Source organism: Gavia stellata, chromosome 9, assembly GCF_030936135.1.
Source record: "Gavia stellata isolate bGavSte3 chromosome 9, bGavSte3.hap2, whole genome shotgun sequence".
NCBI classification, from domain to species: domain Eukaryota; kingdom Metazoa; phylum Chordata; class Aves; order Gaviiformes; family Gaviidae; genus Gavia; species Gavia stellata.
The window spans coordinates 1,429,872-1,447,301 of record NC_082602.1 but is presented as its reverse complement, the minus strand read 5'-3'; the positions used below and the strand labels follow the sequence as shown (position 1 = coordinate 1,447,301).

Genomic DNA, 17,430 nt, shown 5'->3' with positions numbered 1-17,430 from the left:
CGGGGCTGGCCCCTCGCCCGTGCAAGAGGAAGGCTCCTGTTTAATAATTTCCCTCTACGTGGGGCTGTTTGCACCCTCCTTCGCGCTTTCTGTGGCTGTGGGCTTGGTTCAGCACCAGCTGGTACTCACAGACTCATGGGAGAGCTGCAGTTTGGGTTCGTATTCGGTAATAACATGTACCGGTGCAGTCCCTGAGGTCCCTAAATCGGTGGCGTTAACCCTACAGACACCAACCATTAGTGATCCAGTTGCGTTTCAAAACAAGATGTGGCACTGCTGGAGCATCCCTGCCAATTGGACATGGTGCCCCCGAAGCCACCCAGAGATGCGCTGCTTTGTGCTTGAGTTTGGACTTTGGGTACAAAGCAGGTTTGGGTTGGAGGGAAGACTCTGGCGTGATTTTGCATCCCGAACGCCTTCCCCAGACCGCAGCCCATCAGGTAGGCACCGGACAGAGCTGCCATTTACAATCACTTGCAATAGCTGGACAGTACGAGGAGCTAAATGGGGTGGGGAAAAAACCCCCAAAACACGCATGCTTGCAGCTTTCCCTCCCTCCAAACCATCCCAAAAGGGAGAAAACTCACAGCAACAGGTTGTAAAGCAAGTGAAAAATAAGTCTTTATTATGCACGGAGCAAAGAGAGCCCACATGGCCTCATGCGCTGACGGAGCAGTCGAGATCACTGTCCTCCTCCGCACTCATCCCGTGGTCGGCCGCATGCCACGGTCCAGCACAGCCCCTCCGGTGATCCTTTGCTCCCTCCTCACCCCGTGGAAAAATTGGGCAGGAGGGTGCTTCGCTGCCGCCTGCCCCTTCCCAGAGCCCCGGCCACAGCGCCCGTCGTTGGCCCCGCATCCAGCGGCCAGAGGGTAGCAGTGGCTACCGTGGCACACCGGAATTCCTAAAAAGCAGCTGAATAAATAGCGATAACGAAACGGCCTTTCCCGTGGAGCACCAGCGATGAGCTGCCACACTCCCCCCCACCTCGTTGGGCATTTCTACCCCAGAACGCATCTCCCCTCCCGCGGGACAGGGAGGGACGACGGCGGCCAGGCGCAGGCAGGGATGCGCAGGCAGAGACGCGCAAGCAGCTTGGGCTGATTTTAAAGAACAGTTTATTCGCTCGCAAACAAGACGGTCGCATCCCTTTGACCTAGATTTAAAAACCCAGTGTGTACAAAGTCACAGTCACGGCTTGAAGAGCACAAGGCAGCACCCTCGGAAAAAAAAAGTCATTAAAAGTCCCGGCGTTATGTACAGCTAAGTGCCAGCTCGAGTATTCACAACACAGTAACGTACTGCAATTAGTCGCTTAAAAGTAGTTCCCTTGAGAAACAACCTTCTGCTCCGGCAGGGCCGGAGTCCGTCCTGTCCTGTCCGTCCGTCCGGCGACGCTCATTGCCGCTGGCAAGTGTGCAGGCGGGAGGCGTCGGCGGGGCCGTGCTCTCGCTGGAGGCGGCACGCCAGCCCCTCGGCGCACTGGCACCGCTGGAAGATCTCCAGGCCGTGGGTGCCTTTCCGCCGGTGCCGGGTACACACCTGCCCTTCCCGCAGCACCGGCTTGCAGATTTTGGACCAGAAGTGACGGGCGCAGCACAGCCCGGCCGCGCAGTCCGACGACCGCAGGCAGAAGTCCCCTTCCTCACCTGCGTGGGGACAGCGTGGCATGTGCTTAGCATGGGATGCTCCCATGGGGGATGGCGGGGCATGTGAGTATCCCTCACGGGGGACAGGGAGGTAGGGTGGGCAGCCTGGGCTGCCCCATGGGGGACAGTGGGTCAGGGTGGGCATCCCGGAATGACTCTGTGGGGGACAGCGGGGCAGGGTGGGCATCCTGGAACGACTCTGCGGGGGACAGTGGGACAGAGTGGGCATCCCGGACCGACCCCGCGGGGGGTAGCGGGGTAGGGTGGGCACCCTGGACTGACCCCGTGGGGGACAGTGGGGCAGGGTGGGCATCCTGGACCGACCCCACGGGGGGTAGCGGCGCAGGGTGGGCACCCTGGACTGACCCTGCGGGGGACAGCGGGGCAGGGTGGGCATCCTGGCCCGACCCCACGGGGGGTAGCGGCGCAGGGTGGGCACCCTGGACTGACCCCGCGGGGGACAGCGGGGCAGGGTGGGCATCCCGGACCGACCCCATGGGGGGTAGTGGGGCAGGGTGGGCATCCCGGACCGACCCCACGGGGCACAGCGGGGCGGGGTGGGCATCCTGGACCGACCCTGTGGGGACAGTGGGGCGGGGTGGGCATCCTGGAACGACTGCGGGGGACAGTGGGGCAGGGTGGGCATCCCGGACCAACCCCACGGGGGGTAGCGGGGCAGGGTGGGCATCCTGGACCGACCCCGTGGGGGACAGTGGGGCGGGGTGGGGCATCCTGGAACGACTGCGGGGGACAGTGGGACAGGGTTGGCATCCCGGACCGACCCCCGCAGGGGACAGCAGGAGGGGTGGGCAGCCCCCCCACGGGGGACAGTGCGGGTCACGATGTTGGGGGACCCCCTTACCTTTGGCAGTGGGGAGCCAGGCGGGAGCGGGCGTCCGTCGGGGCAGCACCTCGGTGCCAATCTCGTCCAGCTCGGTGGCTCCGTGGGGAGGCTCCGGGGGTGTGCAGAGCCCTGCGGGAGGCAGCGGGACGGCTGTCAGCCACGGCTGGGACCCCGACCCCCCTTCCAGGGTGGCCCCCTCCTCCCCAAACCCCCCCCCCCCGCCCCTCACCGTTGCTGCAGGTCGTGCCGGGGCAGCACATGGCGTCGCGCAGGCAGCGCTTGCGGCGTCCTCCGGCAGGCGAGGCAGAGCGGGGCACCCCCGCCGCGGGCCGCCCCCCCGCAAAACTCCCTCGGGGCCGCAGTCCTCGTCCTCGGCGCAGGGGAAAGGCTGAGGGGGGGGGGCAGAGAGGAGGCGGAGGGGGTCAGCGGGGCCGCCACTCCCCCCCTCCCCATCCCGCTGCGTCCCCCATCCCCGGCGCGTCCCCCGTTCCTACCTGCCGGGTTGCGGCGGGCGGCGGCTTGTTGCTGCCGTCGTAAGGGGCGGCGGGGGCGGCGCTGGCCTCGGCCGCCCCCCCGGGGGGGGTCCCTTGATGGCGTTGGAGCTGAGGGCGCCGCCGGGCGCCGCCGCCCGCCCCGCCGGGGCCGCGCAGCTCAGCGCCGCCAGCAGCGCCACCAGCCCCCGCATCCTCGTCCCGTCCCGTCCCGTCCCGTCCCGTCCCCTCCCGGCCCCTCGTTCCCCGGCGGTGTCCCGTCGGCGTAGCAGCTCCCGCGGCCCCCGAGCAGCAGCTACCTGCGCTGCCCGCCGCCGCCTTTATACCCCCGGGGGCTGCCTCCTGCGCCCGCCCCCTCGGGGAGGAGGGCACGGCGGATGGGATTTCAAAGGGCCCCGGGGGGGTTGTGCCGAGGAGCCCCCAAAACCCACCACCCCCCCCCAACCACACACACACACACCGCCCCGAGGGCTCCCGTCATTGGCCGCCGGCCCGGGAGGGGGTTTCGCAACGGCGAGGGCAGACCACCCCCCCTTCTATCCCCCCCCCCCCGCCCCGGTCCAGATGCTCCGCACGCCCCGACGCCGCCGCTGTCTCCAGCCGGGCGCGCCGCCTCGCCCGACGGCGGGGGGGGACGGGGAAAGGCGGGGGGGCTCACCCCATGCAGTCCCCCCCCCATGGCTGGGAGTCGCGGTGGGGTGCAGAGACACCCACCCCCCCCCGGTGGCGGAGTCGGTCCTTTGGTCTCCTATAAGTCTGCTCTCCCCCCCCCCCCCCGCGCCCTTCCTGGCGCCAGCGCAGCTTTGCAGGAAGGGAGGGGACCGCTCCGCACCCCCTCCCCGGCCCGGGGGGGTGTGTGTGTGTGGGGGACAGACATGTGGGGGGGGGCTGAGCCCCGGCCTGCCCCCCCCCGTCGGTGTCCGTCCGTCCGTCCTCACTTCCCCCCCCCCATGCTGCTGCCCGCGCATTCCCCTGCCCCCAGCAGCGCCTCCATCGGGATAGCGGGGGGGGGGCAACATTGGTTGGGGGGGGGACTCCCGGCCTCTTTGATGCGGGGAGATCAAACGGGTGTCCCCCGTCCCCCCCCCCGCGCAATATCCCCCCCCCCCGCGCGGCGCCCTCGGGGCCGCCCCCCCCCCCACCACCGCCCCGGGGCAGCGCGGCGCGGCCGGCACCACGGCGCCCCCCTGGCGGCCGCGCCTGGGCAGCGCCGCCCCCCCCCCCCCAGCCCTCGGGCGGTTGTGCAAGTGCAGTAGCGCAATACCCTCCCCCCCCCCCCCAAATTAAGTTAATTAACTTGATTTCGCGTGATGCCGGCTCTTATTTCTTGTCTTCCGCGGCGGGGGGTTGAAAGCAAACGGCAGCCCACGCGCGGCAGGCGAGGCCCACGCCCGCCCCCAACCCTTTACTCCCCCTCAGGGCGGGCGGTTGGAGGCCTCGCGGCCCGGCGACTAAACACCCGGCAGCGCTCGCCCCCCGCCACCTAACCCTGTGGCTCTGCTGCTATCAGGTATTCAGGCCCGAGAGGCTCAAGGCGGCTAATAATTGCCCGGGGAAGTTTCGGCCGGTACCTCAGGCAGGTGCTGGCGGAAGCGGCGCTGAGTCAGCGGCCTGCAGACATCCCCGCCGCCTCAGGAGAACCGGGGCCTCGCTATTTTTAGCCGGCAAGACTGAGGGCCGCGCCTTGCCCCGAAATCCCTGTGTTCCCCTTGCAGTTTCAGGTGAGGGCCACGTCACCCCCCCAGCTCTTTATTGCGTTATTAACTTGTACCGGGGCTCGCCGCGCCCTGCAACATCGTTCCGTGCTGTTTCCCGCCTCCTGCTTAGGCAGCACATTTATTTCCCTCCTGGGAGGGTGTTTTCTTGCTCCTTTTCCCAGTTTTTACCTGTCTCTGAAGTACACCCTGAACCTCGACTTCGCTGGGATTTAAAGAAGACACTTGCGTCACACGGGGGCTGAGCAGTTTCCCGGGATTTAAATCCATTGGGATGGGCGGCCTCAGCATCCCGAACGCTGCATCATCCTGCGTACAGAGGTGATGTCTTCATGGCATCCCACGCGCTGCCATTAATGGCTGCGCCTCCCTCACCACCTCTGGGCATTTCCCGTAAGGGACAGCGATGACAAGGACACCGTCGGTTGTTGACACGGGTGTCATTCGCAGTCGCATCCCATCTAGGGATGACGCATCTCGTGTCCGAAATACGGTCCCCTCCCGGCTGCGTGCCCTGGACTCGCTTATATGGGCAGCAATCAAAATATAACGTGAATTCTTCATTCCCGAGGAGTAAGCATGCTTCTTGCTTCGTACGTTCACAGAGTAATTTGGGTTGGAAGCGAGCTGTGGGGGTCAGCCGGTGCCAACCCTGCTCGGAGCAGGACCCCCCGTTGGCCTCAGACCCCTTCGTCTGGGCTGCTCGGGGTAATGCCGGTGCTCAAATAAGCACTAAAGTATAAAACCGTGGCCATTTGCCTTTGCATCCTGCAGAAAATCTGGATCCCGGTATGAATCTCTAAGTACCGCACGTTTTGTTCGGTTCTCTCTTACTGCGTATCGTCACCAATGACCATAAAACCCCCAATTGAATCGCTACCCAGAAGAACTCTCCCAAACCTGGCTTCTGCTGTGGAAGAAAGCCATCGACACGCCGTTCAAAAGTAATTATTTTTATTTCAACTCTATAAAGTATACAACAGGCACTCGGCAATTACAGCTGCAGGGAAAATACAGAGCAAAACAAAAGCGGTTAAAGTTTAGGAAAAAAAAGTTCTTAAATCTACATCAAAAGAGTGCAACCGGCCGACGACCGGCGGATGACCAACATTTGTCCGACAAACAAAACCTCTTTTATGTAAGAAGAAAACACGAATATAAAAGAAAGGGCCAGTGTAAAAACTGTAAAGTTGGGACTCGGGATGATAGGCAACTCCGAACGAGAATTTCCCCTTTTGCCAGCAAAGCCCTAAAACCGCCCAAGTTCTCAGCGTCACGGCTGGTTTAGGCGGCCGGGGAGCTGCGGAGGACGAGGAGCTTCCAGCTCTCCAGCTCAGCTCTGCCGGAGTGCCGCGGGCTCGCCTCCGCCGTGGGTTGCGTATAGAAGGAGTCGGGGCTGGGCGGGGCGGGGGGGAAGCACGGATCCTGTTTTGTTGAGTGGTGCAAACGACCTACGCCTTTGCGTCGGGGTTTCAGGTCAAAAAAAGGCGGGTTGGGTTGCACACCGTTTTTTTCCGGGCGGGAGATTTCTAACGGGGTTTGTATAAGACGGGAGGTTGGCGCTGCACGGCACGATGGGTTGAATCTGCACAGCTTAGCAAAACAGGAATACCACCTGTCTACGGACTGATAGGATGTCATATATTAATTTGACCCGCACATAACATTTATACATTTCACAGAAATGACTCTGTATCTCATTAACAGATACACAGCTCTGGTACATTGAACAGAAATAAGAGAACGACTTCATCATTTCTGTAATTCATCGATATTATATAATAAAGGCTTAGAAATCGGTAGCAGAAAGAACTGTAAAACGCAGCAAGCTAAGAAAGGACGACATTTTGAGGTGTGTTTGTCTTTGTCATGCAGCATAACACCAAATTTGTAATTTTTTTTTTTTATAGGATGCCATGGATTTAAGGCACTTGCAACAATGCCAGATAGCTAGTCATGTTCTAAAACTATGGGACAGATGAGTTAACAGTACAGTTGACATAAATTTAATAATACTGACAATTATGACATTAATTCAAGTCTACCTCGATCTAAAAACATTACATTACAAATAAGAAAATGAAGTAATAATGACTTGGAACTCTAAAAGAAAAAGTTATATGTGTACCACAAAATATCAACACGAAAATACCTATTTACATAAATATTCGCTTGTGGTCCTGTTGTTAAATAAGAGTTTGCTATGGATAATGCAGCACTGTGAGAAGCTACGGATCGTCCGTGTCGTAATGACACCGATCTTAACACGCTCATTTTAAATACGGCAGCTGATTTCCCCTTACGTAAATACGTCGTTGTCCCATAGATTAAAAAAGGAGACGAAGAAAGGACAGTAAGTGGAAACACAGAGGCAATCCGTTGTCGTGAATATATATATATATATATAATGCAACTCAAATATATTACTTATAAATGAAGGCGTTTATCATATACATATGCTAAGTATGTTGTTTAAAGTACGTGTAGGAAAGGTGATGAAAGTTGAGTGAGGTGTTTGATATCAAAATAAACTTATATTCGGTACAGTGCATGCCGCACGCTGCAGGTATTAATTACCAAGCATGGCGCAAGGAAAAAAGGATAGGAAGAAAGTAAAATAACTCGTCAGCCCCTTTTAAAACCTTCTTCCCGTAACATTTTCGGGTTGCTCCTCAAAATCGTTGTGACGCTCTTTCCTCCCGGCAACCCCTGGACTGACAATTGCATCTCAGCTACTGAATATCATCATTTTGGGACAAACTCCTCTCTACGCTCTTCTATAGACACTTAACAAACGCAACAAGTTTTCTCCTCCAACGTCGCCGCATCCGTCGAGTGAAAAACCAGGGGGAACGTGAGTCAAGAATCCGGCTTTTAGGCAGCAGCCTGTTTGCCAAGATGCCTAGTGATTATTTTAGCCCTCATACTCAGCATCGGCTTTCAGTGTCTTCCATCCCTCAAGAGAAAGGCTGAAAAGCGAGCGTCTATTTGCCCTATGTGAGTAATTCCCGGTAGACCTAGTTACTGTCTTTTCCCTATGGTTTTCAAGGCAAACAAGTTTTCATGATTAACGAATAGCGGAAATAACCTGAAGTTATCGTGCCGACGGTGTCGCCTCACCCTTCGGAAAACTAGGGAGCAAATTCAGTGACACAGATTGGTTTCGAAGGGGTGGCGATGACCGAGCTCTTTAGTTTGCTGGCCAACAGCAGATGTTGTTGATGCTGTCAAAGAAGGGGAGAAACCAGCTTTTTAATATGCTCTATTAAGTCGCTTTCATTAGGAACGTGGGAAAGAGTTGGGATCTAGCATCAGGGAAATAATTTTTTACTGTTAAAATGTAACTTTTTCCATGTACTGTCATACAAATGACTTTTGAGCGCAAGTTCATCTTTTGACTTCCAGCGTGCGCAACAGCTCTTGGCATCTCCGAGATGAAATGGGGCAGCATCTGCTAAGTTTTTGGGGCAGGGTCTGTTGTAGAGACTGAAAGCTGATAAACTTTTAGTCCCATGCGTACGCAAGAAGCTGGCATCCAGGACAGGATCCGTCCTACAGATCAGAAGAGACTGCACTAAAGCAAAGGAAAAGCAGTGGAAGTGAGGGAAAAGCGTATACACGCTAATAGTGTTTTCCCCAACTCTTTTTCGTACGAGCTGACTCGGCTCCAGCCATCCCTGTGCCTTAAACACGCTCACTGGGGAGCTGGTACACCGGAGACACGGAGACCTCGCACAAACACATCCATTATCGGTTTTCCATTTAATTCCACTGACTTTCCTGTGGAGCTCCTTAGTCTGGTGAGGCATTAGGATTACATTTTTACGGGCAATATTACAAACAGAGCCAGCAAACTGGCCCTGTACCACCTTTTATTTTAATTAGCTTCGTACTAAACACGGAAAGAGATGCAAACATGGAGATGGAAAATCATCTAAGAGCGGGAGGGAGAACGATGCCTCTTGCTACATATTTCTGAAATGGTGGTTGGCTCAATTTATAGTCACAGATGTACATAGCACCTATAAAGAACATTATGGGTCTTACGTTTTCCCTTTGGGTTCTAAAAAGGTAAAAATTAAGCTTAGTTTTATGTCTAATAGCTAACCGGTAAGACCAGTGGGCTGCTGTCAACTTTATTACAGGACCATTATTTAAGCGCTATTTTATATGTAAAGTGGATTAATTTTATTATTTTTTTTCATGCAGTTATGTATTTGTACCAAGGGAAAGGAAAATAACCCCAAACGTCACGTTACAGTACGTTCTCAGCGGTACGAGAGAAGTGACCCTTATCTGCCTTAACAGGATCTAGAGCAGTTGTGCTTTTGTTTTACCAGGCTAAAAAACCCCCAGTTTCTCAAAAGGAAAGAGGAAAGGTAACATTCAGTCTTGTCAAGAATACTGCTCGGAAAGAAAAAGGACAAATTTTACCACTGCTTTGACGTGAACTCTTTGACCAGTACCGTTGTGGTCCTCCTTTGCTCCTACACTGGCCTACAGCAGAAGACCTACAGAGTTCGGAGGGTGGGAGTAGCCCAAATCCCGCACCGTATTTAGCTACAGCACTTAATAAATTACTAGTGATCCTACTGATAAAGCCAGTACCTTGCGGCTAGAATTAAGTGCGTCTTACACTACGTATCTCTCGACTTTTATAATTAAGAGCGTAGCAAGATCATCGCAGTGATAGAAAACGTATTTCTTTACTGGTGAAAGGCTTTGCGTCAGGACCACCATGTCAACTGCTATTTTAAGTTTGAACATAAAACATGAAGAGCGCTATTGTCATCTAAGCAATAAGTCCTAATGCCACTGTAGTTACTGTAGCAGCATCAATCAAGGCATCATGGTGACCCCGAGCACTAATCCTCCCCAATTCTTTCGCTTTCGCTGGCAGCCACGTCCCAGGAAGCTGTCTTCAGCAAGGCAGAAGCAGGTAAGAGAAATACATTAAAAATCTATGTCCCATCCTGAGTTGTCGTCAGGGGGTGGTTCATCACTGTCCTCCGGGAAGCTGTCGAAATTGCTTGTGTCTGTTGGAGATGCAACCTGCGGAAAGAAGAGTGACAAGAAGGGGATGGTTGTCAAAGCGGACCTCTGCAGACATTTCCTCTCCATCTCACAACCGTGACCATTCAACAGCATTCATTGCTAAGCGCAGCAAGCAAGAAAAGTTCTGCGTTCAACAACTTCTTGCTGAATCCCAGGAGGACTTCCCACAGCCTCCCTACTTGAACGATCCAGGCCCTCCAGGGTCTCTAGTTCAAGAGCAACTGTCCTACCCACCAAGGTTGGCAAAAAAGACTTGGAAAAGCCCTGGGCCTCCCAAAGCCCAAGGCTTCCAATTTATGGCTCCAGAATCCTGAATCTGAGGCTGTGAGCTGGGCCCTGCCACCTTTGAGTTTCCTGACAAGTATTGCTCAGCCTACGGAACCGACCAGAAAAACCCATCTTCCTAGGATGAAGGCCAAGTATGTTTCTTTTTTGGAAATAAGGTCATTTAAAATCTACCCTAGCTAGGTAATTTCTCTTTTTTTTGCTTTACACTGATGACTGAAACTGTCTTACAATGAGACCCTGATACATTTAATGCAATTTAAAGAAAGGAAACAACACAAAACCAGACCAGCAGCCCTCCAGACCAAAATAATCAGTGTCTTACTAGAGAAAATCGGTACTACAAGCCGTACCCCAAGTAGGCTGGAGGGGACTGCACTCGCCATAGGACTGCTGTGCAAGAAACGCTGTATTTTTCAGCCGTTTCACTTGTGCAGCTGGTGGAAAAGCCAGAGCCAAAGGCCAGCCTACAGTCCAGGAGATGTATTTGATGCGGGATGCTGCTATAAACCTTGGGAAAAAGACTATTTGATCAACAAGAGCTCCAACTTCAGCTCTCAATTTAATTTGCTGCCCAGCTGTATTAGCATTTGCCTGCTGCTGAAAACTTCTTGGGGAAAATTAAGACCCTTGAATACACAACTCATTTTGAAAAAAAAAACCCTGTAGAAGCTTAGTGGAGTACTCCGGAGTGATGAGATGCTTCAGTGTCTAGTGAATGCTGTTTACTTTGTTGGTGCTGGCACTGTTGAGTTGGAGAGCCTTCACCCTTTGGGTCCTCACCCTTGGGGTGCTCCACACTCGCCCTCCTCCATGGTCCCATGGGCTGGACCACATCCCTCTGTTTCTCTCAGTCCACCCCTTGTGCGCTCTCCCTCTGGGAGCAGAAGCGCTGGGGATGTACGTACAAGACACCAGCTACCAAAGTATGAGAGATGCAGTCGGTGTGGCCATTCATGGAGGACGCGCACGAGTTGTAGCATCTTGCGAAAACCTCTCAGCAGTGACGGACAGTGAGTAAGTGGACTGCACCGGGTGAAAGCATCTATGGAGCTTGCTGGGGCTCCTCTGCAGATGTCCACTCTGGGAGCACCTAGCAGGGCAGGCATGTTTTTTGGAGCTCTGATTAAATGAGGCTTTAAGGGAAATAAGTCCTGCTTTGCTTTTGTGTTCATCTGACAAACTAAAAAGGCTGAGTATATCCAACACCTCACATGTAGAGGGTTTTCTTTTCCTTAGAAGAAATATGATTCGGGGAAAAAAGGTTGAAGGAGTTGTTCCTCTGCTGATTGACATTATGTGATGCTAACGGCTGCTGTGTGCGATTCCCCACAGCTCTGAGGTCCGGGTCACCTACGTGGCCTGCAGTCCTTCACTGTCAGAGACATGGGAGCGAATGTCCCTCTCGGTGCCCTCCCCAGGCAAGAAGAGACAATCCAGATTTATCTCTTTTCCGTCCAAGAAAATAAAGTGCAAACGTCAGTATCAGCTGTCTGGCTGCTTACCAACGTAAGGGCTTGAGATGAATTGTGGTGCAGAGATCTGCATGTCTTCCTCAAAGGCAAGAGCTGTGATGCAAGACAGCACGTCTTTGGAAGAATCAAGAAGCAGGAGAAGCTTTTTGGAACAGCTAACGTCACAGATTTAAGCGGTGGTATTGAGGCTCAGCTGCTCCCTGATGCAACGTCCTAGAAGCAGGCTGTAAACTGAGATCTCCTAAAATCCCATGGAATAAGAGCTAAGGAGCAGCTTTTGATTGCCTCTCCAGTAGTAGCACACAGCTGCTGCTGAGAGTTTAAGAGCTGGGGAAGGTTTTTTACTTAAGAAAATAGTTAGTCTCGATGTTTAGCCCTGCTAGCTCCTAACAAGGAGAGGTGCATAGATTGAAGGGAAACCGGATTTCTTCTCCCAGAGCTATGACTTTCAGGTCACTTTTCAGATATGGCCCTTACTGGCAGCTGGGACTTTTGCCAAAGCAACTGAAAAACTTGTGGAAAACAAGGCTGAGCAGGACTGACAGCTTTGGGGGTGATGAGGTTCACTAGTTAACGGTGGCAGGTTTTGGAGAGGATCCCAAGAGTACGTCTAGAGAAAATATTAGTCCTAAGAGCTCTAGGAAAGAATGAGCTGTGTTGAATTCAGATTAGGACAATGTACGGCTGTCAGCACTGAGAAGTTGTCCTGGAAGAAGGATGGAGTCCTCTGAAGAGGGAAGGATGCTCCTGTCTACTTTGGACAGCCTTGATGGTGGTGTGCTGGCCGAAAGGGAGATCGCTCTCTTGGGAGCAACCACAGACGTGTTCCCTGGTAGGACACCGCTGGACGACGCCAAGAAATAACACCAACAAAGCGGACTGCGTGCTCACACAAGCAGTTCCTGCTGCCCCATTGGACCTAACTGAAAAAGCAAAGAAAAGAGTGATTTCTTGTACAACAGGCTGGAGAACACCCTTCCTCTAAGAAATGCCAAAGGAGCAGAGACCATTTCTGGTGGTGGAACAATGTCCCAGCTCGAGGACATCCAGGGAGCAATTCATGCCCATAGTCACTGAAGTCACTGCTGCCGGTTGTGCTGTCTGAGGGTTAGACATGCAATGCAGGCTCCGTACGTATATTGGGTGAAAGCAGTATTGGAAATGTTCTTACTAAATTAACAATTCGAAAACCGTATCGGGGCATTTTCAGGCTACACTGACACCCAGGTAAACCAGGAATCGAAACGGGATGTAAAGGAGCAAACTGGGCTTCATCGTATGACTTGAAATGTGGTGAACGGGACTGCTGACAAACGAGAAGTCACTGAAGAGAAGCTTAACAGAAAAAACACCATTTTGATTTATAAAACATTCATATGTTCTTTGGGCATCCTGCTTAAGGCAGCGATTTGCAAAGTCCTGTTCTCTCCCACCGACTGCCAGTAACGTCTGCAGCCCATAGGGCAAAAGCAGGAGATGCAAAACCCTCTTGCTCTTTCACAGCCATTAAGAAGACTTTGGGATGGCAGATTTAGCCTCGGAGCCATGCCTGCTGCTGCTGCAGAAGGTGCAGGACCACGGGCGGACGGAGCAACGGGGTGCAATTAAACACGATTGCTAATGTCATTCTCTTGGTGATCCCGCAGGAGAGGCACGGAGGGAAAGGGATTAAGTTGAAACAAGGAGGGGAGGCTGCAGAACAGAAGGGGCCAAGGTAATTTCTATCAGCTAATCCTGTTTGGTTTCCCTTTGCGGCGGGCTTTGTGGGTAAAGGGCTCACAAAGACATCAAAGGAAGAGCTTTGCTCCAAAGGAAAATGAGTTGAGCTGTCCCTCCGCGTCTGCTCCCAGTTAAACATAAACTAGGCGGTAACAGGGCTTTTCATGTAGGACACGGATGCAGGGAAAAAAAGGGTGAAAAGCACAAAGGAAGAGACAGAGGGAAAGGTTAATGCAAAAGAAAAGGGAGATGGCATACAAATCCCACTTGCCTCATCAAAAGAAGTAAGAATAAAGGAGAAAGAAAGAGGACACATCTGAGAGAAGGGGTGAAAGTGGCAGCTCGGCACTGAAATGTGAAAAGCAGACGAAGAAACAAGTGGAGCAGGTGAGGAAGAGAAAAACGTGTAGTAGTGAGTGACCCTGCCCCAATCTCCTGCTGCAAAGAGCATTTCTTCGCAGTCGTGGCCTCCCTAAACCGCCTTCTCCTGGAAGAGACTGCCCGGAGACCAAGTATAGCTGGAAATGTCTCTAACGTGACTTCTTCAAGCATCTTCAGAAGAAACCAAGCACATGCTGTCACCACTTAACTCCACTGTATTAGTGCCTGAAGCTCACAATATTCAGGTAAAAGACACTTACTGGCCAGGAAAGAGAAAATAAGCAGGAAAACTTACACTTGGTATTATAGGAGGCGTCAGTGTCCCTTTTCGTAACCCTTCCCAGTTAAAGCCTTCAAACCATCTAGAAGGGAGGGAATAATGAAACAGTTAGTTAGACATATGGTGAAAATCTCTCTGTAGCACAAAACGAAATTTAAATTGCTTCAACAGTGGGTTTAATCTCCTGCAGTCATCTTCTTCAAATTGTCCAATTAGCCTTAACAATTTTTTCTGTCATCTTTATATATGTTTTTCGGGACTGAAAATGAAGTGCGTCTAGCAACCCAGTGGTGATACAAGTACAAATTACCAGTGCGCAGAAGAAAATGGTTCCTCGCTGCAGGCGTCCCGGCAGCTGCTCTTTCCTTCCTATAGGGTCAACCACTCTCATGCAGGACCCCTATGACCTTTCTTCATATGAGATTGGGAGCTAAGGGCATGCACAGGGCTGTCCTCCTCCTGGTTTGGGCACCTTGGGTTTGCTCGAGCTACAACAGCTTAGGTGGGTGGAGGAACCCTGAGCTGAGCCTTCAGTCTGTCCAGCCCAAAATGTCCATCCAACCCAATCCTGTTGCTTTGGGGATGGGAAAAGAGAAGGACCAGCATGGATGGATGAGATAACCTGCTTCTGCAGTGGGTATCTAACTTGCTCTTATTCCCCTCCAGCAGTGTGAAAACTTAATCGAGACATCACTTACCAACTCTCTCCCATCAGATCAAAAGGGATGATGAATTAACATTACAGGTAGAGAGAAAATATGTTGCGTGGGTGGGTGGGTGGGGGAAATCGAGGAAAACCTGGGAAAGTGATTCTGCAAACCATAAAATTCCAAGCGCTCAGTGGCCGAATTGGATTGCTTCCAAATGCATTAGAGTAATTAAAGAGTCATGGTCACTGTGCAATGCGTTTTGCTCACAGGCAAAGCTGGCACCAATACTAAAACACTGGGGAAAAAAAAAGTCCGATGGAAATTCAACGAAGAGTCTAACGCACGCTAGAAGGGAAAGGCCAAAGGAGCTTAAGGAGAGTATTTTTTGCTGAAAATCGGTGTTTGACATGCGTGTTTCTGTGGGCTGGATCTGATGGATGGTGGAGAAGACACTTACTTGTGCTTTTGGATATCTTTCACTCCGTTTTTCAAGTTCCCTAATCTTTCTGATGGATTGTCCCTATAAAACGAGTAACACAACAATTATTTTCTCAATCCTTCCGAATGATTCACTTCTTTGCAAATAAGATCACGGTGATCATATTTCATGGGCTTACCTGCATAGTTTTTTAATTAAATTAGCAGCATTTTTGGCAATCTTCTTTGGAAATTCAATCATGTCTATTCCCCTTAATATGATGTTGTAGGTCTTCATGGGGTCTGGGCCTGAGAAAGGAGGACTTCAGAGGGGAGAGGAAGAAGGAAGATTAAAAGCTTGTCTTTAAAATAGCATTGAAACTTGATAAAAAAAACCAAACCCAAAGCAAAACACAGTACCCTACTGAAATGAGAAAAGGTAGATGACAACTAGCAATGCTTTGCTTGCTCTGATCTTAACTATTTCTCAGCCAACGAGCTCTGATCCTGTCAGTGGTGCTGGCTGGAGGGAAGTACCGAAGAGGAAAGTCCCGTTTTCTGCAGCAGCACATGCTAAACCTCTCACTTCCCTGACGGCCCATGTCCCAACAGCCTGAGGAACCAGCACCCGAGCAACGCTCGCTGGCGTATTCTCTGCATGATGTTGTGGCACGCTTTCAGTGGGGATTAATTAGGTTTGCATTGGTTTAACAGAATAAGGGCCTGGGTCTAGCCCCAAAGGATAAGCAGGTTGAGGCAATGGGTCCTTTTCCAGCTCCTGTATCCTGGGAGCGAGCAATGGGGGATGAGGTGAGGAAGTGTAAGGAAGCTGCTGCTGCCAACATGCTCAGTAATATATACAACCAAAACTAAGTAAGGGAAGGGATGCATATAGAGACTGAAGTCCCCACGGTGGCAGGTCTACCTCCTCCTTTTCAGATGTGCGGCAGTCCATCACTACACCTCCCTGGTTGAATTGCAACCCCTTTCCCCACCGTGTTCAGCATACTCTGTTAATAGTTCAGGGCCAAAAACGAGGTTTTGGGTGCTATTCTGATACAGGGGCCTGTATCAGAAACAGTGTGCCCAGCAGGACTAGGGGTCGTGATCGTGCCCCTGTACTCGGCGCTGGTGAGGCTGCAGCTCAAATGCTGTGTTCAGTTTTGGGCCCCTCACTCCAAGAAGGACATAGAGGTGCTGGAGCATGTCCAGAGAAGGACGATGAAGCTGGTGAGGGGTCTGGAGCACAAGTCTGATGAGGAGCGGCTGAGGGAACTGGGGTTGTTCAGCCTGGAGAAGAGGAGGCTGAAGGGAGACCTTCTCTCTCTCTACAACTACCTGAAAGGGGGTTGTGGGGAGGTGGGTGTTGGTCTCTTCTCCCAGCTGACTAGCGACTGAACGAGAGGAAATGGGCTCAAGTTGCGCCAGGGGAGGTTTAGGCTGGATATTAGGAAAAATGTCTTTATGGAGAGAGTGGTGAAGCATTGGAAGAGGCTGCCCAGGGAGGTGGTGGAGTCACCATCCCTGGAGGTGTTCAAGGAATGTGTGGATGTGGCAATGTGGGACATGGTTTAGTGGGCATGGTGGGGTTGGGTTGACAGCTGGACTTCATGGTCTTACAGGTCTTTTCCAACCTTAATGATTCTGTGTGATTTCATAGCACTTCCTAAAAAACCTGCTCATGTCTTGCCCTTTGAGAGGACTGCATGGAAGCTGTGATTTAAAGTGGAAAAACTAATTATTAGGTTCAGCAGCACAGTGCTGTGCAGCTACAGCACACACCAGCTCTGAACCTTCCCCTCGCCTAATCAGGGTGACAACGGCAGAAATATTTGGATCTATTTTCAGCAGCGGTGCCGGCCCCAATGCCCATACCTGCCAGTCAGGAGTTCATACATTAAGATTCCCAGTGACCAGTAGTCTGCCGAAATGTCATGACCTTTGTTCAGGATGATCTCGGGGGCTACGTACTCCGGGGTGCCACAAAAAGTCCATGTTTTCTTTCCAAATCCTATTTTCTTTGCAAAGCCAAAATCGACCTGCGGAAAGGAGCAGAGTACCATCAGGGCAGAGCACGAGAGGCACTGTCAGCCATGTGCTCCGCTCCTCTTGAAGTGAAGCAAAGCAGAAAGGAGGTTTCCTCGTGGGAATATTCTCCTAACTAAAGCATCGTAGGTCGTTCCAGAACCAGGCAATGGCAGTGACCTTTTTGCCGATCTATCCTCCGGAATATAAAAGGAAGATTCTCATGAGGGTAGAAGCACAAATGCCAACACTGAGGGTTTCTTGGGAGGTGTAACGTCATATCATTCACAGCTCAGGTTGATTTGGTTTGCTTTCGTTTTTTTTTTTTTGAACTCCCAGCCCTTACCTGAGCAAGGAACTATTTAGGCTAAGTACCGACCATTTTGGTACCTACTGGAAAGTTTAGATTTCTCTCCTGGCATAGAGAGCGATGCAGTACAGCAA

General features: G+C 52.4%; 2 protein-coding genes across 3 annotated transcripts in view; both read right to left on the bottom strand.

Moving 5' to 3' along the window:
• Positions 1-1,398: 1,398 nt before the first annotated feature.
• On the bottom strand, positions 1,399-3,178 carry DKK1 (dickkopf WNT signaling pathway inhibitor 1). The gene is given in 7 exon segments (XM_059821304.1): positions 1,399-1,649; positions 2,512-2,622; positions 2,723-2,780; positions 2,782-2,841; positions 2,843-2,881; positions 2,988-3,079; positions 3,082-3,178. Coding segments are annotated over 7 exon segments (708 nt in total).
• A 6,461-nt stretch (positions 3,179-9,639) lies between these two features.
• PRKG1 (protein kinase cGMP-dependent 1) overlaps positions 9,640-17,430 on the bottom strand; it is a 520,194-nt gene continuing 512,403 nt past the window's right edge. For both annotated transcript variants that reach the window (XM_059821041.1, XM_059821042.1), the window contains exons 14-18: positions 16,837-17,000; positions 15,162-15,284; positions 15,002-15,064; positions 13,910-13,976; positions 9,640-9,751 (exon numbers count right to left, since the gene is read on the bottom strand). In XM_059821041.1, coding sequence (XP_059677024.1) covers positions 9,653-9,751; positions 13,910-13,976; positions 15,002-15,064; positions 15,162-15,284; positions 16,837-17,000 — 516 coding nt within the window. In that variant the 3' untranslated portion in view covers positions 9,640-9,652. The remainder of the gene's footprint in view (positions 9,752-13,909; positions 13,977-15,001; positions 15,065-15,161; positions 15,285-16,836; positions 17,001-17,430) is intronic.